This window comes from Pseudorca crassidens, chromosome 10 (assembly GCF_039906515.1).
Source record: "Pseudorca crassidens isolate mPseCra1 chromosome 10, mPseCra1.hap1, whole genome shotgun sequence".
NCBI classification, from domain to species: domain Eukaryota; kingdom Metazoa; phylum Chordata; class Mammalia; order Artiodactyla; family Delphinidae; genus Pseudorca; species Pseudorca crassidens.
In genome coordinates this window covers 55,094,570-55,122,199 of record NC_090305.1, presented here as the reverse complement: position 1 = coordinate 55,122,199, position 27,630 = coordinate 55,094,570, and the positions used below count along the sequence as shown (strand labels likewise).

Sequence of the window (27,630 nt, the reverse complement as noted above, 5' to 3'; positions counted from 1 at the left end):
GTGTGAACTATAGAGAATTTAGTATTTTGCATTTTCGTGGTCTTCCAAGTAGTATCACCCATCAGCTAATAATCAGTAGGGCCATGGTTCCTATTAGTTGAATATTTTCTCATATTGTTCATCTGACAGGGTGACTGGGTATGTGGTGAATGAGAGCAATGGAAGAGCTGGCCTTACCTCTCAGGCTGTGTACAGTCTTGGTGCAGAAATCAGTTTTAACCTTGAGTCCTTAGAAGAGGGGGTGTGTAGCAGTCAGAAATTACCAAGGTCTTGTTAATGACACTGTGCCATGCCCTGGAGCTGTCACCATGGTGTTGTTGCAAGAGTGGGCAGAAGTGGTGGGAAAATGAATACTGCCCTCAGGATCCTCTGTGAACTGTGAAGCGTTGACAGGAGAGTTCAGATGGATGCAGGTGGAGTGAGGAGTGGGCTTGGTGGACTGTGGAAGCTCCCCAGGCGAAGGATCACGAGTTGATGACCGTAGGAACAGCAGTGAGGTGACTAGCTGGCTGGAGTTGGGGTGATGGCAGTAGAGGGCAAACAGCAGGGGCTCTGAGTAACGAGGTGATGGTTGCTGTGGATTGAGCCCCAAGCAAGGCTGAGGACCGTGGGTCCAGTCTGGGGTGGGAGTAGGGGACAGACACAGGAAGCTACTGTACTGATGCGCTCATCATTGGAGCAAGTCCTGCCTTCGAGGAGGGCACTGGAATGGGGCAGAGCCCATTCCCACAAAGTTCAGGAGGGCTCAGCTGGATTTGTGAAAGGAAAGTCATACATGTTTAAAACAGTTAGAAATTCACAACAGACACCTGAGTAATAGGTGGGAGTTCCTTTTAAAGGATCTTGAATTCATACCTGTGGCCCAACATCTGAAAGGGAGCAAAGTAGAAGGGTAATCAGTGGACAAGACTTTGAATCCATTTCAGCCTGACTCATTTTCTAGGTACACTGCATCAGCACAGAATTTACTCCCCGGAAGCACGGAGGTGAAAAGGGAGTGCCTTTTAGGATCCAGGTTGACACCTTTAAGCAGAATGAAAATGGAGAATACACAGATCATCTACACTCAGCTAGCTGCCAAATCAAAGTTTTTAAGGTAAGAGATGGAAACTAGGCTTTGAGGAAGTGAGGCCCAGTGTTGCTGGTAAAGGTGTTTGTCTGAAGCCTGATAGATGAAAAAGTCTACTTTGTTTTTAAGCCGAAAGGTGCAGATAGGAAACAAAAAACTGATCGAGAGAAGATGGAGAAGAGAACCGCTCATGAGAAGGAGAAGTACCAGCCGTCCTATGACACCACGGTCCTCACAGAGGTAATGCGGGCACCATTCCGGTTCTGAGGAGAAGCCGGGCTGTGCACTCTGGCACCACCTCTGAGGATGAGTTTGGCTGCAAAGGGTCTGGGAAGATTGGGTGGTAGATTGACATAATGTTCTTGGTGAAATTTGTGGGGAAGATATTCTCTTTAAATTTGGGGATTTTAATAGATTCGTTTCCTGGGTGGGATCGTGGACGAAGATGCTGAAATCCCAGTCAGGTCTCAGAAACAGACCTTAAAATCCTTGGAGTTGATAGAAATTATGTTGGGGCCCAGAATGTCCGATGTTTGTCACTGCTGGGGTTTTGCATCTTCCTTACCTTTGAATCCTGCTAGTCATACGTTTGTTTAATTGGACGGCAGAGGCATAAACAGGGTATTAGATCTTTCTTTGTATAATGAAAAGACATTGATCCCAATCTTTGGTGTTTGTCCAGATGAGGCTTGAGCCTATAATTGAAGATGCAGTTGAACATGAGCAGAAAAAGTCCAGCAAGCGGACTTTGCCAGCAGACTACGGTGATTCTCTGGCAAAGCGAGGCAGTGTAAGGGCTTCTGCTTCTCTTTTCATTGTGCAAGAAACCTTGTGCAGTGTTAGATATAGGACCAACTTCCACTGAAAAGTAAAGCCAAATTTGTTTTTGATGTCCTTGTCTTGATTTAATTTGCTTTTGTTTAGACTTCCTGCTTTCTGTTTGTTCCTCACTGAGGAAAATTTCCTAAATCTAACACTTTCAAACAAAGTTGACCATATTGGGTGGTTTTGGAGAGAAAACAAATGACACTCAAAAATGTGTTCCCTCCCTGTCTCCTTCCTTTCCTCCCTCCCTCTCTCTCCTTTGCACATACACTTGCTTTACGAGCACTGAAATTAATTGAAAATACTTTCTTTAGTAAAATAGTTATTTTTGTGTAATTAAAAAAGGTTTTTGCTTTTTCGTGTGTGTAACTGATAAGAAAGTGTCACAGATATTTGGAGAAATTATGGCAGCAAGCTTGACGTTAACATACGCAGTACTTTGTGTCCCATTTCCCTGCATGGAGCGTAAGAATGTGTCTGCTTTTAAAAGCCTGACTGGCAGCACTGGTAGAAAAACAATCCTTGACTGCATTAGTGTTTCCTCTTGGCACCTGCATTGTGACCTTATGCTTCAGGCCAGCATAGGACACCTTGCTACACTCAGCCCTGGTTCCCCACTGTAGTCCAGGGGGGTTTTGGTTGAATATGAACTTTGCCAGCTTATTAAGTAGAGCAGATCTTTATTTTATAACACAGTTCTTCATCAAACAGTTGACAAAGGGTTATCTTGTTATATAAACTTAGATCAGCTATATACCAGCAGTAAATGTAAACAGAGAACATTAAATAATTTTTAAAAATAACTTATCATACATATTAATGGTTACTGTTTCATCATTGCGGTGTTTATACTATCAAGGTGCCAGAAATGGAGTTTTCACTCTTACACATGTATCTGTAATTATCTGTAGACTATGAAAGCCACAGGCATTATCACAGGAACATTATTTCCAAATTAAAGCATTGAGTGAAAATATTTTAAATGCTTCTATATGCATTTAAATAATATATGCAATAAAACTGAAAATGTCCTCTCTGAGGGGCAGGGGAGCACACCATGTTGCACTTTCTTTAAGTGGGCTTTTTTGATTCAAATCAGAAGTTGTATGGAACAACTGTATGCTCCTTCCCCAGAACGCCCGCCCCTCCAGTTTTATCTTTTTATTCTCCTAATTTCCCAGCTGAAGACACAAATGGTTCTTAGTAAACTTTTTTTGGGAGACACTGGTAATTCAAATCACTTTTCCCCTTTTGTTATAAACTAATTAAAAGGAATGGTTCTGATAATTTGTAAATTAAAGAAATCTGTTATAGCCTAGAGCTCATCCGAAGATGCAAGTCTAAAGTATGCAAAACGTCAGCAGTTCACTGGCCTGGGATTTCACATCTTCCAAGTGTGCATTGCTTGCTTCCCCAGGGCTGCATTTGGTTTGGTTAAGATACTTCTAGGGGTGGTTAGAGGTCTTCTTGGAAACCTGTTCATTAAAAGCAAGGTACAGATGAATCCCTTAAAAAAGAAAATCCGCAGCATTTTATATATTTCTTCAAGCACCTACAAAAGAAGGCCAGCATTTCTTACAGTTCTCTGATAGTTACAACTGGCTTTCAATTGAAAAGGGTATCCAGACTTACCTGTCAAAGCTACACGGCGCTGTGTGAGATGGTCCTGCACTGAATAGAGGCAGCACTGTAGGTTCCCGAGAGCCACAGCACAACCAAACCCTTAGTGTCTCTGTTGGTCTTTGCATCTGAGCTGTATTTCATCGGCTCAAATCTGGCTTGCCAGTGTCTACAGTCTGCAGTGAGTCCTCATTTTCTAATCTGCCTGGGGAGGGACTTTGTTCATAGTGTACCAAAGCTGTGACTCTACAAGGCCAGGCCAGATATCGCTGGAGCCTTGATGAATCAGTACCATTGCTTACTTTTAAAGATAGGGAAGAATGACAAGGTAGAAGAAACACTGAAAATATTCCTTGGTATGCCTGTACTCTCCTGGGTCAAGACTGTAAGAGAAACTTACGAAAAAAGCAGGTGGGAGAGCCTTGGTGTTTCATCCGGCCTGGCCATTGAAGAACTTGGAATCCATCATTTCTAAAAGTAGAGGCCTCCTAACAGGACCAGTTTTCATTGAATGCTAGTTTTCCTGTGTTCTGTGAATTGAGTCTCCTACTTATTGGGCAAGTTTTAGATGTCAAACAGCCCTGCTTTTCTACTGCTAGAAGAATCTAGATGTGTAAAAGTGAAATAGGTATGTTTATGGAGTTTCAGTAAATTTGGTGTCTTTGCTGTGTCACCTGCCATGCTCACTTGGAGCTTTTGATGGCTTTATTTCCTCAAACAGCTGGCAATAATTACCAAAGCAGATCTGGGGAGACTTGATGATATTGAAAGGTCTATACGGTTTTGATGTGCGTGTTATGCCGTGTTGTAATATTTTGTATCTGGGGAGAATGGTGTAGCGGGAAGATCTTCCAAGTAGTAGAGGTGACCATGAGCATGTGACACCCGCAAGTTAGGAGACCTGCCAGGCGGCCCACAGCATCTTGGGTTCCTCAAACTGTATAAGCTGGGGAGGTACTACTTTGTAAACTGGAAAGAAAAACAAAAGACCCTAGTTTAAAAAGAATGGGCATTGTGTAAAATGTCATTTATAGTGAAATTGGTACAACATGCAGAGAGGGTTTAGCAATGCATTCCAGCCAAATTAGATTTCTTTTTTGAAAGTTGATAATAGTTGAAACATTAAGTCTGCAGTCATTTTCCCCATTTCTGAGGGGATACCTAATGGGTAGTTGTAAAGAATGTTGAGATGATGGGATTTGTTTTATTTTCTTTGTACCCATGCTTTTTTTTTTTTTAATTTATTTTTGGTTGCATCAGGTCTTTGTTGCTGCGCGTGGGCTTTCTCTGGTTGCGGCGAGTGGGGGCTACTCTTCGTTGTGGTGTGGGCTTCTCATTGCGGTGGCTTCTCTTGTTGTGGTGCGTGGGCCTCAGTAGTTGTGGCTCGTGGGCTCAGCAGCCGTGGCTTGTGGGCTCTAGAGCACAGGCTCAGTAGTTGTGGCACACGGGCTTAGTTGCTCCACGGCATGTGGGATCTTCCCGGGCCAGGGCTCGAACCCATGTCCCCTGCATTGGCAGGCGGGTTCTTAACCACTGCGCCACCAAGGAAGCCCTGTACCCATGCTGTTGATGGGTGTCAGACACGCTGTTTGAAGCTCCTGTAACCATTGGGGAGACTTGGTTTCTGAGCTCAGAGTCCTTCACAGTAGTGGTCTTAACTTCACTCAAAAGAATTTTGAAAAAGAATATACTCCTTGCACATTTTTAGGTTGACATCTGAAAGTTTTCATCATAAATTTAAATAGTTCCAAAGGATTTCAAAAAAGGGGGGGATATATGTATACATATAGCTGATTCACTTTGCTGTACAGTAGAAACTAACAAAACATTGTAAAGCAACTGTACTGCAATAAAAATTTTTTTTAAATAGCTGCAAAGGAAACAATTTTCTGACATACTTGAATATCTGTATTTACAACTTAAGGTGAAGCCATCACTTTAGTTAAGTCTGAAATTTTACTCTGCTCTTCCTTCTTCATCTCATGTTTTCTCCTTCACTCCCCTTAAATAATATTGTCCAAATAGGACATACTTTCATGCCTGGAAATCTTTTAATGGTCACCTTAATTACTTTTTTACAACAAACAATATAACTTGAAATTTAATTTTTAAAATTTCCTGTGACCATGTAAGACTTAAGTCAGTTGAGGAATTTAAAACTTATTATTTTTACCAGTTTATCAAAACAACAAATCATACAAATTTTGATGAATAATTTTTAACTATAAAAATAGAAATGTTATTGGAAATGCATTTTGAATGATGAGACAGGGTAGAACATACTTAAATTCTAGATTTTTTATAGGTAAGAGAAACTTTGTTTAGATAAATTTATTTTTCTTTCAGCAGTGTCATTCAGGTCTTGGAACTCCTTCTGAGATACCTGCCAGAAATTCCAATGATCTCTCTTTGTATGATCTAATAAATTATTTCAGTGTCTGTCAGCTGACAAGATGTCCTCCTGAATTATTTTGAAAGCAAAGAATTGAAAACCCCCTGACGTAGAGAAGAATTTTAGAGTCGTGTACTTTCTTAGTGTCTACCCTGATTTCTCTGAATGGTCTTTAACTTGGCTTTTGGCAGAGCCTTACACCCCACAGCCATGGTGAGACAGGATGCCGTCTGTGTGTGAAATGGGAGGAGAGTGCTTATGAAAGGGGACCTTTGAAACCCAGGGCGTTCTCAGCCTTAGAAAGAATACCGTGGAGTGAGATGAATTCCCTCCATCCTCAGCACTTGAGGCCACCCTGGCCTATTCAGCATGTTTTGACTTTAGCTTTTTCAGTATTCCTAATTGGAATAGTTAGTGTGTCTTTGTATCTTGGCTCTATTTTTGGTCAGAATTGTGCCAAGGGCTGAAAAATATTTAAGTCCACCCTGCTCCTTCTAGAAAGTATAAACAATAAACGTAGGTAGGTAGGTAGATGGCTACAGGCAGTACCATCCACAGTTGATGTATTTTGATGTGGGGCCTGTCTCATCTTACTTGGGGATGATCATGAACCTTAGAGAGATCGGGGAAGTACATGGGTACCGGTGAGGCTGCTCCTTGGGGAAGAGGGTGGAAAGAGCACTAGGCGGGACAGATCTACTGTCCTTGTCACCACGCGATGTCAAACGTTGCTTCTGAATCCTTTCTTGCCTCTGCTGTTCTTTAAACCTCGATAGGTACCTACTGGGGAATGGATGAAGAGGGAGGTGAAAGTTCTTGAAAGCACATTTTACTTAAGCACACATTTAAAACACCTTTAGAAATGTTTGCTGCTGTCGTCACCTCAGGTCCTCTCTGAGAGTAATCAGTGTCTAGACACGCACAGCAGGTAACATTTTCCCTGCCACACACCAGTCAGTTTGATGCGTTTCTGTGAGGTTGCTTGATGAATGTTAGGTGTCTTGTGTTTCACGATCTTGCATTTGGCCAGACTAGAGAGTGAATTACAAGGCTATTACTCCCATGTACTTTAGAAGCGAACCATTAATTTATTTCTGTTTCTGTCCGCAGTGCTCTCCATGGCCCGACACCCCCACCGCCTATGTGAATAGCAGCCCTTCCACGGCGCCCACCTTCACGGCCCCGCAGCAGAGCGCTTGCAGCGTCCCGGACAGGTAGCCGGTGTGCGTGACGAGTGCCCGTGCTCCTTTATGTCCCTTCCTGTCAAGTTACGCAGCCTCTTTGTGTGTGTATCTGGGGTATGTGGTAATTAGAAATAGCCTGCTGCAGGGCAAAACTGTCTTTTCTTCACCTTCCCGCCTTTTTGCTCCTAGCCCCCTTGTGCCTCACACACTCAAAACTGTGGAAATTATAGAAAAGGTTGCATTTTCAAGGTATATTCTTTGTGAGATAAAAATCAGCATTAATGGGCTTCATGGATAGAGAAAAGGACAGTGAGTTATTAAGGTGAAACTGTGACTTGAATATGTTACAATTGAGTTTATGGTAAAGTACACTTCAATGCTCACCATGTCGAACAAAGATCATTTTCTACCCTATTTCTTCTCCCTCCCAAAGACACTAATTTTTTTTTTTTAATTAAGTCTTTAAAACTTAAAGGAAGGACTTTCCATTTTAAAGACTTGCTCTGGTTTTAGAAATGGGAATGGTGGGCTCTGTTCATCCTAGTTTCTGGCCTTGACTATTAGCTGCTGGTCAGCAATGCCCCGGGGAGATTGTCCTTCCTGGGGCTTTGCTCAGGAGCTCCTGCTGAGTAGTCAGATCAGAAGGTCCCCGCTGTTATGACATTTCTTGCTGGGAAGTAAAATTATGAAAGTTAAGACCATAAAGGAGGGAATTCCCTGGTGGTCCAGTGGTTAGGACTCAGTGCCTTCACTGCTGTGGCCCAGTTCAGTCCCTGGTCGGGGAACTAAGATCCCGCAAGCCACGGGGTGCGGGGAAAAGAAAGAAAAAAAGGAAAGGGTTCTCATTTTTGTACTCTGGTCACGCCAGGTCGGGCTGCTATAACAAACACCAGGGACTGAGTGGCTTATAAACAATAGAAATTCATTTCTCCCAGCCTGGGGGCTGCGTGTCCAGGGGCTGGATGCTGGCCGGAACGGGTTCTGGTGAGGACTCTCTCCGGGTGCAGGCTACCAGCCTGTGTGCTCACCCAGCGGAGAGCAGAGGGGAGGAGGCAGACTCTTACGACTCTTAACGAAGTCACTGATCCCATTCCTGGGGCTCCGTTCTCACAGCTTCTTCTAATGCTCATTACTTCCCAAAGGCTCCACCTCCTAATACTGTCCAGCACGTTGGGGGTAAGGTTTCCACCTGTGGTTTTTGAGGGGACACAAACATTCAGTCTGTAGCAGGGTCTGGTGAGAAAACAAAGGAGAACATGCCTTTTCCCAGAGGCGATGGATAGACTAAGAGGCAGCTTGTTTCCATGTAGGTTATTGTGCTTCAGGGTAGGGGGACACTCCTGGACTCTGGGACCAGCATGTCACCATGCAGGGGACTGAATAATCCTAGAAAATGACAACAGTTTCAGAGAGGAGCTGTGAATTCGTGTACACACAGGCTCACTAGATATTTCTCGAGAGCCCACGGTGCCCAGCACTGTTCCGGGTACTGTGATGTGAGTGAGAGAAAGCCCTGTCTGAAGGAGCTCAAGTTCTAGTGGGCAGAGGACAGTAAACAATCAACATGGTAAACCTAAGTAACTGGGGTACAGGTGCTAAGAAGGGACCAGAAAGGTGGATGCACTCCCTGAGCAGCTGTCCTCATTTTCCCCTGGAAACACAGGGTTAGTGGCACAAGTTTGTTTCTTTTGTTCTCTTGAATTTCACCCTGTTTAATCATGGATAAATATAATCATTAAAGGGATATTATTTTTATTTTGGCTTAGGTTTACTATATCATTTCTTATAGCTCATAATCAGATTTTTTGCAGTTATTTTCAACTGTTTATCTTATTTGATTCTCAAACTTTTTTCCTAATTAAAATGAATGAGTATCTGTCATTTTCCTGGCACCCCTGGAAATCATTGGAGCCCTTTTGTGTCATGAAACGTGACTTTTTTTACTAGAACAGATGTAGGAGGAGAAGGCACAAATTAAACCGTCCTCTGTGTCTTAACTTTTTTTTTTTTTTGGTCGCACTGCGCAGCTTGTGAGGGATCTCAGTTCCACAACCAGGGGTTGAACCTGGGCCATGTCAGTGAAAGCGCCAAGTCCTAACCACTGGAACGCCAGGGAATTCCCTTCTGTGTCTTAATCTTATCAACATATTGACTCCTTGACCAGTTGTGCACTCTTTTTGCATAGTTACATTGCTCTGTCCCACAGTATTATTTTAAATTCACCTAGTTTAATAGCCTTTAATGTCTTGATTAAAAAATATATATCATAATAATCATTCTTTTCTTCCTTCCCCCCTTCCTTCTCCCCAGCAATTCTTCTTCCCCAAATCATCAAGGAGATGGAGTTTCACAGGCCTCTAGTGAAGTAAGTATCTTTACCCTGAACTATCATGCTTTCAGGGTCCTGCATTTTGAAGCCTCTGACAGGGGTTTGAGTCATTGTTTGGGTCACTGAATAATCACACCTGTGCTCTTCGTGGGTGTTTTAAACTTTAAACCTGGAGGATTTCTGTGTTTTGTTTAAATGTTCTTTATAACATGCCAGTGACTTGGATTATTTTTTGTAAGCCTTAATAGTTTCTTCTGTTTGTGTTCATTTTCTTTGTTAATAGCAACTTCAGCCTTCAGCCACGATCCAGGAAACACAACAATGGCTGCTCAAAAACAGATTCTCTTCCTACACAAGACTGTTCTCCAATTTTTTAGGTATGTTTGTGTTCGTGTGTGCACACGCACACGTTTGTTTTTGTACTTTTATTAGCTGTAATTAAATTTTGGGGAAGTAACTGTATGTAGATTCGTAAGAAGTTGCCCAAACCTGTACAGGGAGCTCCTGTGTACCTGTACAGGGAGCTGCCCAGTGTCCCCAGTGGTAGTGTCTTGCAGACCTATGGTGCAGGATCAGAACAGGAACTCGATGCTGTTTCACCAGGTTTACATGCCCTCATTTTTGTATACGTGTATATAGATATATGCAATTTTTTTGATTTTATTAACTTTTTATTTGAAATAATTTTTGCTTTGCAGTAAGTTGCAAAAATAACACAGATATGTTCCAGTGTACCCTTCACTCAGTTTCTCACATACTTACATAGTACAGTATCAAAACCAGGAAATTGACATTGGTGCTATGTGTGTATATAGTTCTGTGTCATTTTATCACATGTATAGATTGTATGCCCACCACCACCGAAGTTAGGATGCAGAATCTTGCCATCACCACAGGGATCTCCCTAATTACCCCTCCCCCACGATCCCTAATACCTAGCAACCATTAATGTATTTTCTGTCTCCATGATTTTGTCATTTCGAAAATGTTACATAAATGGAATCATACAGTATGTTACCTTTTTTTCTCTCAGCACAAGGCCCTTACTTCCATCCAAGATGTTGTATCAATAGTTTGTTCCTCTTTATTGCTATGTAGCATTAGAGGGTATGAATGTACTCATATATGGTTTTTATAGACTTAAGTTTTTTTCTTGCCTAGTAAGCTACGGGAGTATTTAGATGTAATTTCAGAAAGGACCGGGCGGTGCTGCTTCAGCTGGTGCTATAAGAAGCCTGTTTGGAGGGACAGTAATAGATAACGCCAGCTGGGGCAGGGGCAGCATTTTCTAAACATACTTGGCCCTGGGACCCTTTCCCGACAGAACACTTAGTAACGTGTCCTGGCCAAACTCCTCCTGGGCCACGGTGAAGTAGCAGCTGGCTCTCCTTAGCCCATGGTGTTGGGGGACCATCCAAATGCAGCTCGAGCCTTTTAAGAGGAGAGAACATGTGTGCACACAGCTGGCCTAGAGGAAAGCCTGGTTTCACAAAGAACGTGGTTTTCTATTACATCAGCCCTTTATTTCTGTGCTTGTGTCATGGTTAGTCATTCCCCAGGTAGCGCTTTGTCTCTTTAAAATTAAAGTGCTGGGTGAAAGTCGTTGGCTAGCTGGGATGCACATTTTTATGATTAAGTAAGCCTTTTATCTGTGAAAAACTCATTTAAAAATTTCAGCGTGTTGCGGGATGTGGGGCGCATCTTGGATGCTCACAGGGGAGACAGGGAGAGCACTGCACAGTCGGAAGGCTCTGCCACGAGGGCCCAGGTTCCTGTTCTGTCAGACGATGCGTGTTATAGTTCTGAGTGGTGATCGCGGTGGCTTGGCCTCCTGCCTTTTCCTTCCCCTGTGAGCTTCCCAACAGTAGAAAGGGGAGGAGAGGGAGGCTTCTTTCTCTTAGCGTGTTAGGCAGTCATGTTTTGGAGAGGGCTGTGCAGTGTCTGTCCAGCTCTGTGTGTGGGTGAAGGATGGGCACACACGTCTCTGGTCGCTCCTGGGAGCCCTGTTGGCAGAGGTGTGTATGGAAAGCCCCCTGGTAGAGATGACAGCGTCTGTCTCTGCTTACCTGACTCCATAAACAGCTCCAACAGTGCTCGTGCCTCATGGGAGATGTGCTTCTCTGGTCTTTGTCCTTTTACAAACTAGAAGATGATTAGGCTCTTAACATTTCAAGCCCTCAAAAGTAGATAACTCCATTAATCTCGTTACATATGTAAGTGGATATTTATCATATGGAGGTCATGCTTTAATCCCAGAGGGCATCTTCATTCTCCCAATAAACTACATCTGAGCGTCAATAAAAGGTAAAACAAAAGATTGTAGACACACTCAAACGTAAAACATAGAAGAAAGAGTCTGATGAGCTCCTGTGTCACCACACCCAGCTCCAGAGAGGTCCAGCCTAGATCAGTGTCATTCTCTCCCACTCCCCCCACCTTCCCTTTCTGTCCTACTTTAAAGCAAATGCTAGATACCATGTCACTTACACACCAAATACTTATGGGGGAAACCTTAAGTATAATATGCAATTCTCTGTCATGCTTTTGTATTAAAACTGGCTGCTGTGATGGAGTTGTTTGTTATAGAATGTTGCACTGTATGTAGCATGTTACAGTATAAAGAGACCTAGTCCTGGGGCTTCCCTGGTGGTGCAGTGATTGGGAGTCCGCCTGCCGATGCAGGGGACATGGGTTCGTGCCCCGGTCCGGGAAGATTCCCACATGCCGCGGAGCGGCTGGGCTGGTGAGCCGTGGCTGGTGAGCCACGGCCGCTGAGCCTGCGCGTCCGGAGCCTGTGCTCCGCAACGGGAGAGGCCACAACAGTGAGAGGCCCGTGTATCGCAAAAATAATAAATAACTAAATAAAAAAGAGACCTAGTCCTAGCTCTGCTGCCAACTTGTGTGCCTTTGGGCAGGTCCCCCAAACTCTGACTTCCATTTCTTCCTTTTGTAAATTAAAGATTGGTCTGGGTCATCTCAAGGTGAACTGTCTGGGGTCAGAATCATGCTCATCTTCACGAGCTCCACCCAGCCAGAATAAGGCAGGCACTGAAATCCTGTATTGGGAAGAGACATTCCTGTCGGCCCTTTGCTCTTGGCTCATTGCTCTGATTTTCCAGCCTCTGGGCTTCTGAGTTCCTTCTTGATAGAGAACATGGAGAGCCAGCATTCTCTTTGGCTGTGAGGGACAGGTATGTGTGTGTGTGTTGTTCATGTGTATGTGTATACACAGGAGACCTGGCGATGGCTTCGAAGGACGTTAAACTGTGAAGACAGATGCTGCAGAGTAGCCTGTACTGCTGGTTCTTCTCCCATTTCCTTGAGAAGATTCTTTTTGCTCTTCTCCAGGTGCCGACTTGTTAAAACTGACAAAGGAAGATCTAGTACAAATTTGTGGTGCAGCCGATGGAATTCGGCTCTATAATTCACTGAAGTCAAGGTAAAATACCGTGTTTAAAAGGAACTGTTCTGCTTGAAATAAGAATGTGCCCTTGTTCGCGTGGGGACTGCGGGCAGGATGTGTCCACGCCACGTCGGCGTGTGCCCTTGCGCTGTGGCCGCTGGCCCGCCGTGCTCACGAGGAGACTGTTTTGTGTACACCTTCAGGCAGGCCCAGATATGATGCAGGCACTGAGGGCAGAGGTAGACTGTAAGACTAGAAATGCACATGGGCAGGACTGTGGTCTGGAAGACGACTGGGTTTGTTGCCAAGAAAACAAACTTCTCATTTAGGTGAGCTATACAGAATCTATGGTTTTCAAGGTCATGTGACACTACTAAACAGTTATTAAAAATGTAAACTTCTAATTGTGAATTAAAATGATAGAACTGTAAACTGTGCTGGCTTTTAAGATCCATTTACTATCGTTGGTATTTCTAGACTTGTGGTGTGAGAATTCCATTAAACTGAATTTTACTGATGTTACATTGCTGACATAATCTTGAAACTTAAATTTACCAGCATCTGACCGACCATCTCAATGGTTTAGAGTCTGGATCATCAGATTAGACCACCTGTGATAACCTGTGATAGTTGGTGTGAGGTGTGTGTTTTTATATTCTTCCTAGTAAATTATTTCGTATAATGAAGTAACGTTGTAAAGTTCTCCTAAGGAAATAGACCCTAGATTCTTGTAGCTGTCGCTTGCGCGTGCAGCCCTCCTGCCGGCTCACAAGCGCTGTCTTCTGGTTGCAGGTCGGTGCGGCCCCGCCTGACCCTCTACGTCTGCCGCGAGCAGCCGGCGCCGCAGGGGCAGCAGCAGGCAGCGGGTGGCGGGGGCGACAGCAGCGCCGCCACACCCTACGGTGGGTATGGGCAGGCAGGGATGGGGGGGCCAGGACACTCGGCTTCCTGCCACTGTCCTTCTGAGTTGGTGGGGACCACTGGGTTGTCCTGGCAGCAGTGAGAGGCAGTGGCCCTTCTCGGCTGTTGTTATGATAAAATATAATTTTAAAAGAACAAGTGTAGGGCAGAGTATGGCACCCCTGCTTTAGAGCCTCTCTGTAGTCTTACCTTAATTGTAGTTCCAAATTCTAAGCAAAGGTTTCTGTACTCACACACATGAAAAAACCCTTGTTTGGGGAAGCAAAGTAAAAGCACTGATATTCCTGATCCGTGTTTGGCTTGAGTCAGTAGTAGAGCAGGACCTGCGAGACTCAGGCTCACTGCAGATGTGCCTGACGCTTTGCAGACAAGGGCTGCTGCATCGTCACGTGTTCCAAAAACAGCTGGGCTTTCTGTGGAGAAGCAGGAGGCCTCGTGGTCCACATCCTTAGCTTCTCGTGTGCCGTCTTCTACACTGTTTTTAATTCTTTAGGGGAAAGGAAGAGGGGAGAGGTAGCTTTTATTCTTTAGGATAAATTCCCAGTAGTAGGTTTACTGAATCAAAAACTATGACCTTTTTAGAGTTCTTTTTATATATGGCTAGAAATACATAGCATTTTTGAAAATGGCTTTCTTTCGGTGTAACTTACATACCACAAAGTCCTCCCACTGCAAGCGCACAATTCAGCGATACTTTAATCAGTTTACAGTTTTGCAGCCATCGCCACAATCCAGTTTTAGTCCCATTACTCCAGAATGATCATCTGTGCCCATCTGCAGTCACTTCCTGCTTGCTTTTAAGATAAAACCTCAGATACTTTTGTACAGAGGTTAATGTTAATTAAATTATGTGTGAGCATAGATAATGTATTATTATATTCATATGGGTAGTAAGGGGAGAAGTATTATCTTTATAATTTTTATATTTCTTTAGTACTTTGAAAGGAGTGATCTTCCAATAGATGAGGTGGAAAATAGATCAAAGATTACTGCTAAAATGCTGTTCTTATTTTTTATTTCAGTTTATCATGCAATCTACTTAGAAGAAATGGTTGCTTCAGAAGTTGCTCGAAAACTTGCGTTGGTGTTTAATATTCCTTTCCACCAAATTAACCAGGTTTACAGACAGGGTCCCACCGGTATTCACATTCTTGTTAGCGATCAGGTAACTGGCATGCCCTTTTCCCTTTCACACTGATATTTACTTTTATATGTATTACTGAAGTGCTATAGAAAAAAAGTCTGTGACTCCTTTGGCAAGTACTCATGAGAATCATTTTCAGAGTTGGGAATCAAGATTGGGAAGAATTTATAACCAAGAGTTCTAGGTGTCCTGGGTGGTAGAAGGAATACAGGTAAAGGAGAACCGGAGCTCCGATCCCGCCCTCTTTGAACTCCGACACTGGTCACTGGGGGGCTCTGGGTTAGCGAGCCTTTGGCCCTTTTTAGCAAGGCATTTGAATGTGTTTTCCTTTTGTGTACTATTTGATGGCTGATTTTAAAAAGCTGTGAGGTTAGAAGGGCAGTTCACTGCCGCCCCGTGTTCAGTGACAAGCAAGTAAGAGCACTTTGGCAGCAACTTTTTGTTAGTCACTATCACAGAACCCAGCAGCGAATGCCTCCCCGTGGGCTGGAGGGTGACTGACCAGATCACCGGGCCCCCATGGGCAAGCACGGTCAGCACCGAGCTGGCCAGTACAGCAGGTGTAAGCCCTTGCTACCTCACACTGCCTATTTGAATTACCATTTTGGCCGTTGAGTCCTGTACTTGTACAGCTATATATAGATTATGACATTTTTCTTTTACTACTTTTACTCAGTTAAGAAAAGACACTTGGATCTTAATTATACATCTGCTTTATCCTTCTAGATGGTTCAGAACTTTCAAGATGAGAGTTGTTTTTTATTCTCCACAGTAAAAGGTACGTGTGTCTTGAAATGCGAGAATCATGAAAGATAGTGTGTGCCTGAAATCAGCAGTCATCTTGCATATTTACTTTTGGAAATGCTGGCTTTACTAATTTTAAGAAGTTTGAAAAAGGAATCAAGGAAATATTTCTAGTGACTGAAATATTGTGGAAATTAACGAGCAAGTAAGGAAGAGGAATCAGTCCTTCTGGATGCCTGGAGAAAAACCCCAGTCCATTTAGCGAACATTTTACTGAGCACCTCATGTCAGACACATGCCGTTGGTGCTAGAAAGGTCTTCCCCTCCTGTAGTGGGGAAAGGAAACCAGAATTGGTCCATAAATACACACAGATTACAAATAGGTAATTTAAGTGCCATGAATGAATGGGGAAGTGGGGTTGCTTGTGGATGAGGGGGCCACGCAGCTGTGGAGGCTTCTCTGAGGAGCTGTCACGAACGCTGAGACCTGGAGCCTGAGGGGGAACTGAACACACGAGGAGCAGCACCCCAGCTGGCGCGGGGCCGGGTGCAGAGGAAGGAGCGTGGCTGCTCTGGAGGCCTGAGAGGGCCCGTGGCTGCTGTGCAGGGCGAGGACAAGCGGAGTTGGAGGCGGGTCTGGTAGGCAATGCCTGGGGGTGGTGGGAGTTTAGATTTTATTTGAAATGCATTGCAAAGTCAGCGATGTTGTTTAAACAGACGAGTAACGTGAACAGGTTTTTCTTTTCTTCCACTCGCAACTCTGTGGAGACAGATAAGAAGGTGGGAAAACTGGAGGCAGGAGATGTCATCTAGATGAGAGGTGACGGGATCTTGGACGCTGATAGACAGGGCCCTGCTGGGCTCCACATTGGAGGGAGGGAGTGGTTGTGACTCTCACAGGAGCAGCTGGGCAGGCGGTGGTCGGTGGTCCCGGTGGAGAGGTAGGCGGGCTTGGGGGAAGCGGCCAAGGCTTCTGTTTTAGGACGTGGAAATCATAGCCGGCTGGGGCTGGCAAGAGAGGCCTGGGCTTGAGGTGTAAACCTGGAAGCCTTCAGTGTGTCCGCCGTGACTCAAAGCAGTAGAAATTCTTGAGATTATGGAGGGAGAGAATGTGAAGAGCGGGCCCAGACGGGGTTCAGTAGAGTTCCAGTTACAGGGCTGGATAAAGGAGGGGTTTTTTAAATGTAAAGTTACTATGAGAAGAGACGTTTGAAAGTCTGATGAGTTAAGATCTAAAGCTGCACCTCAAAGAGCATGATGTCACGTGTCACCCTTTCCTGGGAAGAGAGCAGCCCACCTAGAAGGCAGGGGCTGAAGTTAGGACTTCACCCTGTGCCAGACGTGTCTCCTAAGCCACCAAGTTAACCTGCGGTGCAGGGCTGTTCAGTCTGTGAACTGGCCCACTTTATCTTTTCTCATCAGACATGTTTAGTTTAGCACCCTTCTGGCTCAATTTTTCGTTCTCAAAACAATGCAGTTTTTACTCTGCAAAACTCACACTGTCTATAAAAGAGGCAGCTCGTACAGTGAACGTGTGGCTGCGTCCTGTGAAGGCGGTGGGGTTTCTGGTGTCAGGCATCACAGGACGTCCCCGGCTTGCTCAGTGTACTGTTTTCAGACATTGGTCCTTATGGAAAAATTCATTTGTTCCTTGATGACCGCCCGTACTGCTGCTTCTCGCCATCTCCCGAGAAACACTAGGCCATCGCGCAAAAGTAGTGATGTGTTTTTTTAAAATGTTTCATATCTACTTTTGAGGAGTTCAAAAATTATTTCCAGAAAAGGTGGATGTAAGCACCCAGTTCATTGGATAGTCTGTGCCCTGTGCCTTGCCCTCAGGTCGGGGGTGGGGCGGGCCAAGGGAATGTGCATGTGATGCTGCCGTAGGCAAGAGGGACTGGAGCAAGTTAGCTTGTTTTCCTCTAGAATATTTAAAGGTACCCTCTGAACTGGGGCGGGGGGTTGTAGAGTTCTAGGAGTGTTCAACGTAGTCTTGATTCTCCAGCCTGGTAAAAAATTGAGCCTAACGTCCCTTTCTTTTTTCCACAGCTGAAAACGGCGGTGGCGTCCACATAATTTTGAAGTGACGTCTTGACGTAGTCTGAACTCTATTCAGCACCAGTTAAAGTTACGCTTAAAAGTGTGTGAAGACTGAATCCAAGAAGTCTTGGGATTGGATTTTACCGTATGAAATGTTTCATATTGAAAACACAGGATGACCCTTCTCACAAGCTGGATGAGAGGCACGTCTCCTTCGCTTCACTGCCTCGGCCTCGGCCCGGGACAGTGAGCACGTCGGGCCCCGGTGCAGGTAGGCCGCCTGCTTCTCTGCCAGAGAGGCCAGTAGACACAGTCCCTAGAAGCAGCCTTCGCTGTCTTTTTACACTGTATGCGGTTTGGAAATGAATGTAAAGACGTACTGTGGGCATTTACCTTTCTGGGCCAGTTCGGCTTCTGCTGCCGGGACCTTATGCTGACCTGGGTCGGGGTGGGGGGGCACTGGCTGCTGCGGGGCCAGTGCCAAATCCACGTGTGGAGAGAGGGAGGCCGGCGCTGATACGGGCCGATCACTGGTCAGGGGAGAGGCTTGGCGCCTTCTTGGAAAAAATCATGTCTAAGGGTGCGCATCTGCCGTGATCATGCCAGATCGGAGAAGCCCCAAGCCAGGAAGAGGGGCGTGAAGCAAACTGCATTATCAAGAGTACCTTGGTGAGAGGATCAGTGTAAATCCTAATAGGTACAAAGACTTTTGTGTTTTTGCTTTGTCACAGATTTATTGAAAAACTTTTTGCTTCTGCTTCCGTTTTTAGCATTTTGGTTTTCATTTTTGAAGCCCCAATGCCTTTTAAACTCATGTGGTTTTCTTTCTCCCTTTCCTCCCTCTCTCTGTCTCTGACCACCCACTCCACCCTGCACCATACTGTTGTTGAACTTTTTTAAAGACCTGTCCCCAACATTGGAAATACACCTAAGCAGGAGAAAACAGTGTGATAGTTTCTGACTTGGTGTTAAGGGGTCTTCATTATCAAGAGTTGAAATTTATTTGTGGAACACTAGACATCACAAACACTATGTTGTACCATCAAAATTCCTCACATTTCTCTAATATGGAGCTTTAGTACAATCACGGGTAACATTCTGGTGATTATTTAGGGACTTTTTTATACACCACATAATAGCTTCTTTTTCTATAAAAAGAGTGCCTCTTTCACAAAACCAATGCTTGTTGGCCAGTATACTTTCCAAAGGGAATCACTGTTTTTGCAATTTTTTCTACTATCAATCAATCAATCAATCATTATTATCTCTTCCCTTCACCCGAAGCCTTCCCAAAATTCATCAGCAAGCATTTGAGGCCTGTGGTGTACTAGACACAATTTTCTTTTCAAACTTCGATTCCATTTTAATTATACCATCTCTGTCTGTTTACCCAGTGTCTTGGTTTTGAGTGTATTATTTGATCCTTATCTTTGTTCAGGCAGAAATAAGAATGGGTAATTTTGAGTTTAAAATCTCTCCCAGAGGACAAAACTACTTCAGTGGGTGAAAGCTTTGGCATTTTATGTTTTATTCATAAAGGGGGTTATTTGATATGAAAAAGTAATGTCTCTAAATATTCCATCTTTGGTTTGAAAATATCCATAACAACTTGTATAGACCCTAAAGCAGGAGCGCTTTCCTTTCCGTCATTTTCCCTTTGCTTTTGTATGACCACATGTTTTCTGTACCAGTCACTTGGGAAAGAAGTGAGCTTCTCTCTTAATTAATTGTTTAGAGTTTTGCTTGTCTATTTAGCATTCCTTTTTGTCTCAAGATTTATGGAACAATAAATGTCATTTTTAATGCTGTGTGCTATTTTGAATTCCTCATCAGGTTTTACAAGTGGGGTAAAAATAATTAAAGCTCATCAAACTTGAAATGACACCAAGCAGCACATTAGTCTGTCCCAGTGAAACAGGTTAAATTATGGCACCAGCAAATTTGCTACTTTGTTTTTTTAATAGTAGGATGTACACATTTCAGTATAATAAATGTTTTCCGATTGTTTTGCAAATGTGTGTCTCATTTAAAATCCAAGTTCCTGCCAGTGTGTCACCTCATGTCATAGAATCAAGGAGTTCACTGTGTATGTTCTGAGTACACACCAGTCCCAATGTTGTTATAAGAGCTGATGGGAGTGTGTGTTTTCAGTTTGTTTCCTCAAAGCTGATGCAAACTGAGGACAGCTTATCCAGTGACTGTGCCACACTTAAAGGGGAAGCAAACCTGATTTTTCTTAACAGAGGTTCTCCTGTTTTGTAGATGTGGTCCAACGTCATTCAGCCAGAGTCCAGCAGCTGTGAGAGGTTGTGTCCGGGCTCAAAAGAGATAATGTATAGAAGGCCCATGGTCATTTAAATTTTTAAAATAGAAACTATAGTCATAGCTTCCTGCAACAGCCATTTTTTCCCCCACACAGTGGTGTAAATGTATATTTAGATAACTGCTATGGTATACACACAATAAGGCAGCAGAATCATCAGGACTTTAATGCTTATTCTGATAATCCTGTTGATTGATTTATAGAGTTGTATATCCATCTATTTGCCTTCTCTCCCCAGAATGCAGCTGAGGCCTTGTATCCTAAATGCTTCTAAAACTCTCCACCTAATAGAACCGTAACCCAATTAGAAGTATTGCTCGTCATGGGGAAATTTCTCGTTTTTGCTGTTTCCCTCAGCTTCTCGTGAGCTCTGGGCTCTTCAGTTTGGGGCGTGGTTACTAAGAAGGGTTGGCTACCATTAACACAGAGATGCAGTAAAGGTCACAAATGTGGACAGCACAGAGCAGAAACCAGATCATCTTATCAGATTTCAGGTAACATTAGGAACGCCTGAATTTGGAAGATGGATTTGCTCAGATTTGTCTGCCATGAGATAATAGCAATAAAACCCTCTGGCTTAAGCATTGCAGTGGTTTATTCATTTTTATATAAGTCTCAAAGGTGCCAACACTTTACTGATTTTAGTTTTAAGCGTGTAAAATTTTTGAATAGTCCTGGTGTAACTTGATTTCTAAGATTTTAAAATAAACTTGGAAAAAAATCACACCCATTCTACATGCATCCATTATTTTTAATTGATTATATTATAGATAACTTGAGCCTTAATTCTGTTTCTTTAAGGTCCCCCATAGTTTGTGAGACATGACATGATCAGCTTTTCTATAACAACAACACATTATGTGCCACAGCCTACGCCAGAGCTTATGATTTCCAATCAGCCAACACAAACTGAGTTGCTTTTGTTTAGTTTTTGGTCCCCAAAAGGATATATGACAAGTTGACAGAAACAGAAAGGTGAAGACCTTGCTTCACCCTGTTTAGAGTCCTCATTCTTTGGTGTCTCATGGAAACCTATTAACTTGCCTTCCACGTAAGTCGCTACATAGAAAACTGTCAGGCATTATGAATTTGCAGTATAGTCACTTTGATAAAGTTGCTATTTAATCTTCAAAGTGGAAAAGTCCTGCTAATCAAAATGGAATCGTTGTGAATAAAAGTAGGCCACTGGCTGAAGTATCAGGTAGAAAATCAACAGCTTATTTTTCTGCTCAATTTGTGCTAACACTAATGGTCTGTTCGAGGAATGCTGACAAAGCCAAGGGCAGGAGTCCTGTACCGAGGGAGGCACCCACCTCTAGAGATCCAGGGCTCCTGCGTGGTCCTGGCTGCACTATGACCACTCTTGCCCTGTGGTAATTGACACAAGGCTTCGAATTGATTGCATCACAGCAGAATAAAGGTAAAAACTATCACGAGAGTTACTGCAGTCCCTGCAGAAGTCTTTTACCTGTAAATGCCTTTCCCAATGGAGAATCAACAGATTTGGATGATGGTGGACTACGTCAGAAAGACTCGGGTCCTCGGGAGGAAGGGACACCTCGTGAAGCCCTGGGCTAGGCAGCTGCTGTCAGAGGATGACACAGCACCTGCATAGCCTCTGTCCACTTCCTCCCACTGCTGTCGGCGGGGTGACAGGAGCAAAGTAGGCATGGACTTTGACATGAGGGAGCTGGGCCTGAAAGTAGAAAGGAAAAGTGTAGTCATAAGATAGTTTGGGGATTGCAGGCATAATCCTAGAAAAGCCCACAGTTCTCCTATAGAATCTAGTTCACTCTACCATTAGGCAGATAGTCCCAATAGAATTTCTGGTGTGCGCTAACGCTGCTCCTGTCGACATGCACGTCTCCCCAAACAGCACCTTTTAAAGACAAAGGGGTGGTCGTTGTCCCTGTGTGCAAACCAAGTAGAGATGTAACAGCTGAAGCACCTGGGGCTGCTCAGGGGTCTAAGTGCAAAGTTGCCTAAACTTAAAGCGTATTCAAGAACGACGGAGGTGAACTACATGCGGAAAGAACGCCACAGTTATTAAGACACTTTATACGTAGAAATTAGCAAAGATCAAGCCTACTGATAACGGCCTTAAGTCCCTTTCCTTCTAGTAAGTTTGCTAATCAACAGACCACATGGAACCTCCACCCAGACCCATTCTAGAAGTCGACTCTTTCCAGGGTGGGGTCTAATGAGGAAATTTAGAAGAAGTCTAAGAGGATAGTTTGCGTAACTATTGGCCCAGGACAGAATGTAGAAAATGGATGTTGATTCTTGGTGTATTTGTCGTTTGCTGAGAAACTGCCAGGTGTGGCTGCTGCCCGACACTTACCCGCATCCGCTTGATGCCCGCGCGGGTGACCTGCTGGCAGTCGTACAGCTCGAGGCGCTCCAGGCCACGACAGTTCTCCAGGTGCTCCAGGGCCACGTCAGTGATGAGGAGGCAGTTGTCCAGTTCCAGCACCCGCAGCCTCTCGTGGCCGCAAGGGCTGTTGCTCAGGTGCAGGATCCCATCATCCGTGATGAGCTCACAGTGGGACAGGCTCTGGAATGAGGGGAAGCACAGATGTTTGCTGGACCCTCTCATTCCAAGGCTCACGGCCCAGGAAGAGCAGGGAAGCCGGCCCAGGCAGCGTCCCTGGGAACCACTGAGCAGCGGGAGGATGGAGCACAAAGCTGTGGGCCCATGGGCAGCGGCTTCTCTCACCTTCCCGCCAGGTAAAGATGGGAACCGACACTGCAGAGGGCGGTCTGCGCCGTGAGGATCCTGAACTCACCTCTTCCCGCAAACAGCGAATCTACAGCTACACAGGGAACAGCTTCCTCCAGAAAAAAACATAAAAACTGGCTGAACGACTCTCCACGTTGGGCAGATGAGAGAAGGCCCACTTGGAAGCGGAAGGAGAGGCTGGGCCAGTCTGTCATGAACCCCGGCCCCAAGCGCGGAGACCCCCGGGCAGGAGGGAACTCATAACCTGGAGCTTCTCACTGAGGAGCGAACGGTTTAGAACGGTTTAACCCCACATTAGGCACCTGAACGTCTAGCTGGAAAAACCAACCCGCTGACCTCCGAGAGACCCAGAGACCACAGCAATGTGAGGAGGAATTCAAAGGACTTTCACACCCGGGCCCTCCCCACCCCCAGGGCCCAGATGATGGAGGGGAGCCCAGCCCGGGTGTGGGAGGCTCGCCTGCTAGGTGACACATTGGGGGGCCTGCTGGGGTGCCCCCAGGGCCTAGGGATGGGCGGGGGCCATCTTTGCACATTCCCTCTGCCGAGCTCCAGCCACTGGATGACATTTTCTTTTTTAAATTCTGGGCTTCTTCCTTCCCGGTGAGCACTATTTCGCATCCTCTCCCGGCCCTGCCTCTGCCTTGCACCAGGGTGCCATCCTCATTCTCTGTCTCTATGTTTCTCTCAGGGGGAGAGTTTCACGTGTGTCTGGTGCCCCCGTTTTTGCAGCTGTTGCCAGGGGACACATCCATCTCCTGGCCTGCGGGGTCCCACGGGACTGTAACCAATGGAGAGATTGTTACGTGGCTCCCACGTCCCGGGATCAGCAAGAGAAAACACCCAGGAGCCGTCTTTCTCGGAAGGAGGACTAGGAGCTTGTCCTCACAGCTGCAGCCAGGGGCACAAGTTTCTAATTAAACACACATCCAAGGGCTGACTGTAATCCTTCCTAGAGACCCTGGAGGCTGATGCTGTCCTTGCTCTCCCCTCTGCCGTGCTCCAGAGCACCAGGATCTCCCAGAGGGAGCTTTTACATCTGCCTGGTGACCTGGTTTCTATTTCTGGTGCCCCAGTCTTTGTATAAGGTGCCCATGGGATGCTCCTTGCTCACCTGGCCCTGATGGCCAAAGAAGGCTTGTATTCCTGGGTCCCATGGGACTTTAACATGAAAGAGTTCTTGGCAGGCTACCACCCCCAGGGCACTTTACAGACAGCAGGCTGAAACACACCCCCAGCCTTTCTGGGAAAGAGGCCTATTTGCTTGTCCTGGAGCTTACAGGGCGGGCTTCAGGTCTGGTACACATCTAGAGGCCTACAGATGTGCTCTCAGCAAAGGTAGGTGCAGGTACATGCCATCTCTGCACTCTCCCTGGTCAGTATCCCCCCAGACAGGAGTTTACGCCCTTATCTGGGAAAAGAACCAAACAGAGGTCACGGAGCTGAAGAATACAACTGAACTGAAAAATAAAGTAGAAGGTTTCAAGAACAGACTAGATGAAGCAGATAAAAGGATCAGTGACTTGAAGACATGGCAGTGAAAATCACCCAATCAGAGCAGCAGAGAAAAAGAATGAAAAAAAGTAAAGAAGATACCCTAACAGACTTATGGGACAATATCAAGTGGACTAATGTTCTCATTATGAGGGTAACAGAAGGAGAAGAGAGAGAAAGAGGCAGAAAAGCTAATGGAGAAAATAATGGCTGAAAACTTCTTTAGGCTGGGGGAGGAAACACATCCAGATTCAGGAAGCCCAGAGAATTCCAAATAAGATGAGACCCACGCCAAAACACATTACAATTAAAATGTCAAAAATTAAAGAATCTTAAGAGCAGCAAGAGAAAAACAACTTGTTATATACAAGGGAACTCCCCGTAAGACTATCAGCAGGCTTTTCAGTAGAAACTTTGCAGGCCAGAATGGAGGGGCACAATATATTCAGAGTGCTGACAGAAATGAAAAAAAATTCCAACCAAGAATACTAAACCCAACAAAGTTATTCAGAACTGAAGGAGAGATAGGAATTCCCTGGCGGTCCAGTGGTTAGGACTCAGCGCTTTCACTGCTGGGGCCCAGGTTCAGTCCCTGGTTGGGGAGCTAAGATACTGCAAGCCACACAGCGTGGCCACAAAAAAAGAACGGAAGGAGAGAGTTTTCCAGACAAGCTAAAGCTAAACTAGTTCATCATCACTAAACCTGCCTTACAAGAAATGTTAAAGGGACTTTGTTAAGCTGAAAAGGGCACTAATTAGTAACAAGAAAACATGAAGGTACAAATCTCACTGGTAAAGGCTGTGATAAATCAGGGTGAAAGATAAAACTCTGTGGCATCAAGAAAATAATATAGTCTTTATTGGCTGCAATTCTTTATTCTTTAATAGCTAAAATTCTTAGATAGCTTCTAGGACCAATGAGCTGCATTAATATTTTAAAAGTCAAAAAAACTGGCTCTGGTACTGAAGAGGAAACCAGCCCCTCAATTATCAATAGAACCTGCTGATGACATCCTACAAACTAAAAACTGAAGTAACGAAGAGGATCCTTAACCTCCTTTGAACAAACTTCATGAACTCCTCTGTGTTCTTTTGAATCTGGAGTTCCCCTTGTTTGCAACTGTATATTTGACTTATTTTCAAAGAAACATGATGAGTTTCCCTTTCAAAATGGCCTTCTAGATTTGGTTTTTGTGAAAGTACAAGGCCCTTCCTCCCTTGAGGATCACAGAGCAGTTCCTGGAAGGGGTGGGGTATGTGCACACTTGCCTCCTTCACATGTAAAGAAGAACCAGGGAACTGAAGTTTAGCAAATGAGGTGTGATAGTTACCTGGCTCGGGGCTAGTGGTCACTTCCCTCATTTCTTCCTGCTTGCAGATCTTTAGTAAAAGCTAAAAACCAGATTTCAAAATTCTGAATCTATGGAGCTTTGCCCCAATAGCACTGGCTCCTCTGAGCTCCCCAGGCTGGGGGAGGACTCCCTGGGGTGGACCCCTGGCTCCAGCATGGAGAGCACTGTCTGGCCCTCCCCCAGGGAGGTGGGGACCGGCTGCTCCTAACCGCGTGTCCCAGGCGCACCCGGGCTGCCCCGCACCAAGACTCTGCATCTGTGCTGTGAGACCTGCAGCAGCAGAAACGCACATCCAACAACCCTGAGCTTCCACTCACCCTTGGCTCTACCTGGGGGCTGACAGAGGCGCTGCTACCATGTCCGTAGCAGGGAGAGCCCCTGGAGTATCCGTTAACAAGGATCCAGACACACACTGCTGTGCAATTTCTGAGTGACGATAAAGTCTGTCTCTTCTGATGAATGATCTTTTCACTCTCCAGCGCCTAGAACAGTGCCCGGCGTGTAATGGTCCTCAAGAGGTGTTTGTAGAGTGAATTTGATGAATATAATCAGATTTAATCCACAGCATTTCCCTTTTCTGTGTGGGCTACCAGGCATCTCCAAAGCTAAGTTTAGATTTCAACTGCAACTGTTTCCCTGCTTTTCTGCTAATAATCCTCCAGGTATTTTTCTTTTTTATTTTCATTTGAGGCTCTTATCTTGGACTTCTGGGTTTTATTATAGTTTATCTTTTACTCTAAGTCCCCTTTCTGGAAGTAGCTTGTATGAATATCGGGGAAGATGGAGAAGATTTCAGTCACCAGAATCCCCGCTGGGGAGAACACTATTTGGAAGACATTTCCTGACCCGTCGCTGAGGTGGGCCTGCACTCCTGAGGAAGCAGGAGTTAGGGAGCTGGTGGAAGGCCTTGTCCCGTGCACACAAGAGACGACACTGCCCAAGGGGTGGGAGTCCAAGTCCAGGGTATCTCCGAGTCGGGGAGAGAGCCCTTGGGCAACAGGGAGGAGGGAGGTTAAAACAGGAAACAAAGCACGGGGCTCCTAACCTTCCCCACACCTCTGAGAAGCAGGCCATCTCAGGGACACGGGGACAAGGGGTGGAGAAAGCCCATCAGACAACTGGTTCTATCAATTATAAAACCAGATCAGAACTAATTTGGGAGTAAAGACATTAGAAAGACAAAATTATCTGCAGGTGTGTAGAGGGAAACAGTTTCAGCAGAGAATCTGGAAACAGGTAGGTTTCTGACTATCTCTGAAGTCTGACACCAAACTCAAAGTCCCAGAGCTGTCCAAAGCCCAGCACACTTGTGCCTGAGGGAGAAGCATCCAGAAGGTATGTGGAAATAAGGAAAACTGGTGGGGAGAGTAACTCAAGGCCAAATGGAGCTCTAATGATGTTATAAAATCCTAGCCCTTGCTGACAGAGCAAGTTCAAAGGGGATAGAGAGAGCTGGCTTAAAAATCTGTCGTGTATCTCAGGGCAGTGGAAAGACCAGACCCCACGGAAGCCACGAGATCTGGGTCCTTTGGGCAGTTGTGTAAATCTGGGCAAGCTTCTTAACCGCGCTGAGCCTCAGCTTCCTCACTGATAAAATAGGGATGTCCATGGTGCCCACATCACAGGGCTGTGTTGGGATTCAGTGAGTCAGTGTATCTGGTGGGAGCAGGCAGCCAAATGGGGACTCCACCCCTGCTTCACATCCAGCAGCCGGATGGGAAACGTGCATGCGACGTCTGCATGGCTAAGAGTGTCAATGACACTCTTCATTGCTCATTCTAGATCTTTCAGTATATTCTAATTCCCCCCCCATAGATATTTGAGCAGATATGAAATGTAATATAAGGATGGCCTCATTTTAACCGTGCTAACTTTCACTATACCCGACATGATGAACATGAATTTGAGTAAGGACGCTGGTCCCTATATTAGGTTCACACCCTAAAATGAAAGCAGTGACATTTAGATACCCTGCCTCCCAAGTGAGCCCAACGCACAGACCTTTGAAACCAAGAATGATGACACCCTATGGAAAGGAAGGCTCTTGCTG

General features: G+C 45.1%; 2 protein-coding genes across 23 annotated transcripts in view; one reads left to right on the top strand and one right to left on the bottom strand.

Annotated features, from left to right (window-relative positions):
* Window positions 1–19,685, top strand: part of UBP1 (upstream binding protein 1) — a 70,778-nt gene extending 51,093 nt beyond the window's left edge. For 4 of the 9 annotated variants that reach the window (XM_067753619.1, XM_067753620.1, XM_067753623.1 and 1 more), the window contains 11 exons: window positions 944–1,096; window positions 1,199–1,309; window positions 1,752–1,859; window positions 7,017–7,120; window positions 9,401–9,455; window positions 9,703–9,796; window positions 12,768–12,858; window positions 13,615–13,724; window positions 14,766–14,908; window positions 15,614–15,665; window positions 17,681–19,685. In XM_067753619.1, coding sequence (XP_067609720.1) covers window positions 944–1,096; window positions 1,199–1,309; window positions 1,752–1,859; window positions 7,017–7,120; window positions 9,401–9,455; window positions 9,703–9,796; window positions 12,768–12,858; window positions 13,615–13,724; window positions 14,766–14,908; window positions 15,614–15,665; window positions 17,681–17,718 — 1,059 coding nt within the window. In that variant the 3' untranslated portion in view covers window positions 17,719–19,685. The other 5 variants (XM_067753621.1, XM_067753622.1, XR_010946908.1 and 2 more) reach the window with 4 other exon arrangements.
* The window catches only part of FBXL2 (F-box and leucine rich repeat protein 2), an 86,938-nt gene continuing 72,073 nt past the window's right edge, over window positions 12,766–27,630 (bottom strand). For 6 of the 14 annotated variants that reach the window (XM_067753627.1, XM_067753637.1, XM_067753638.1 and 3 more), the window contains 2 exons: window positions 22,336–22,548; window positions 20,725–21,690 (listed from right to left, as the gene is read on the bottom strand). In XM_067753627.1, coding sequence (XP_067609728.1) covers window positions 21,583–21,690; window positions 22,336–22,548 — 321 coding nt within the window. In that variant the 3' untranslated portion in view covers window positions 20,725–21,582. The other 8 variants (XM_067753631.1, XM_067753629.1, XR_010946909.1 and 5 more) reach the window with 7 other exon arrangements.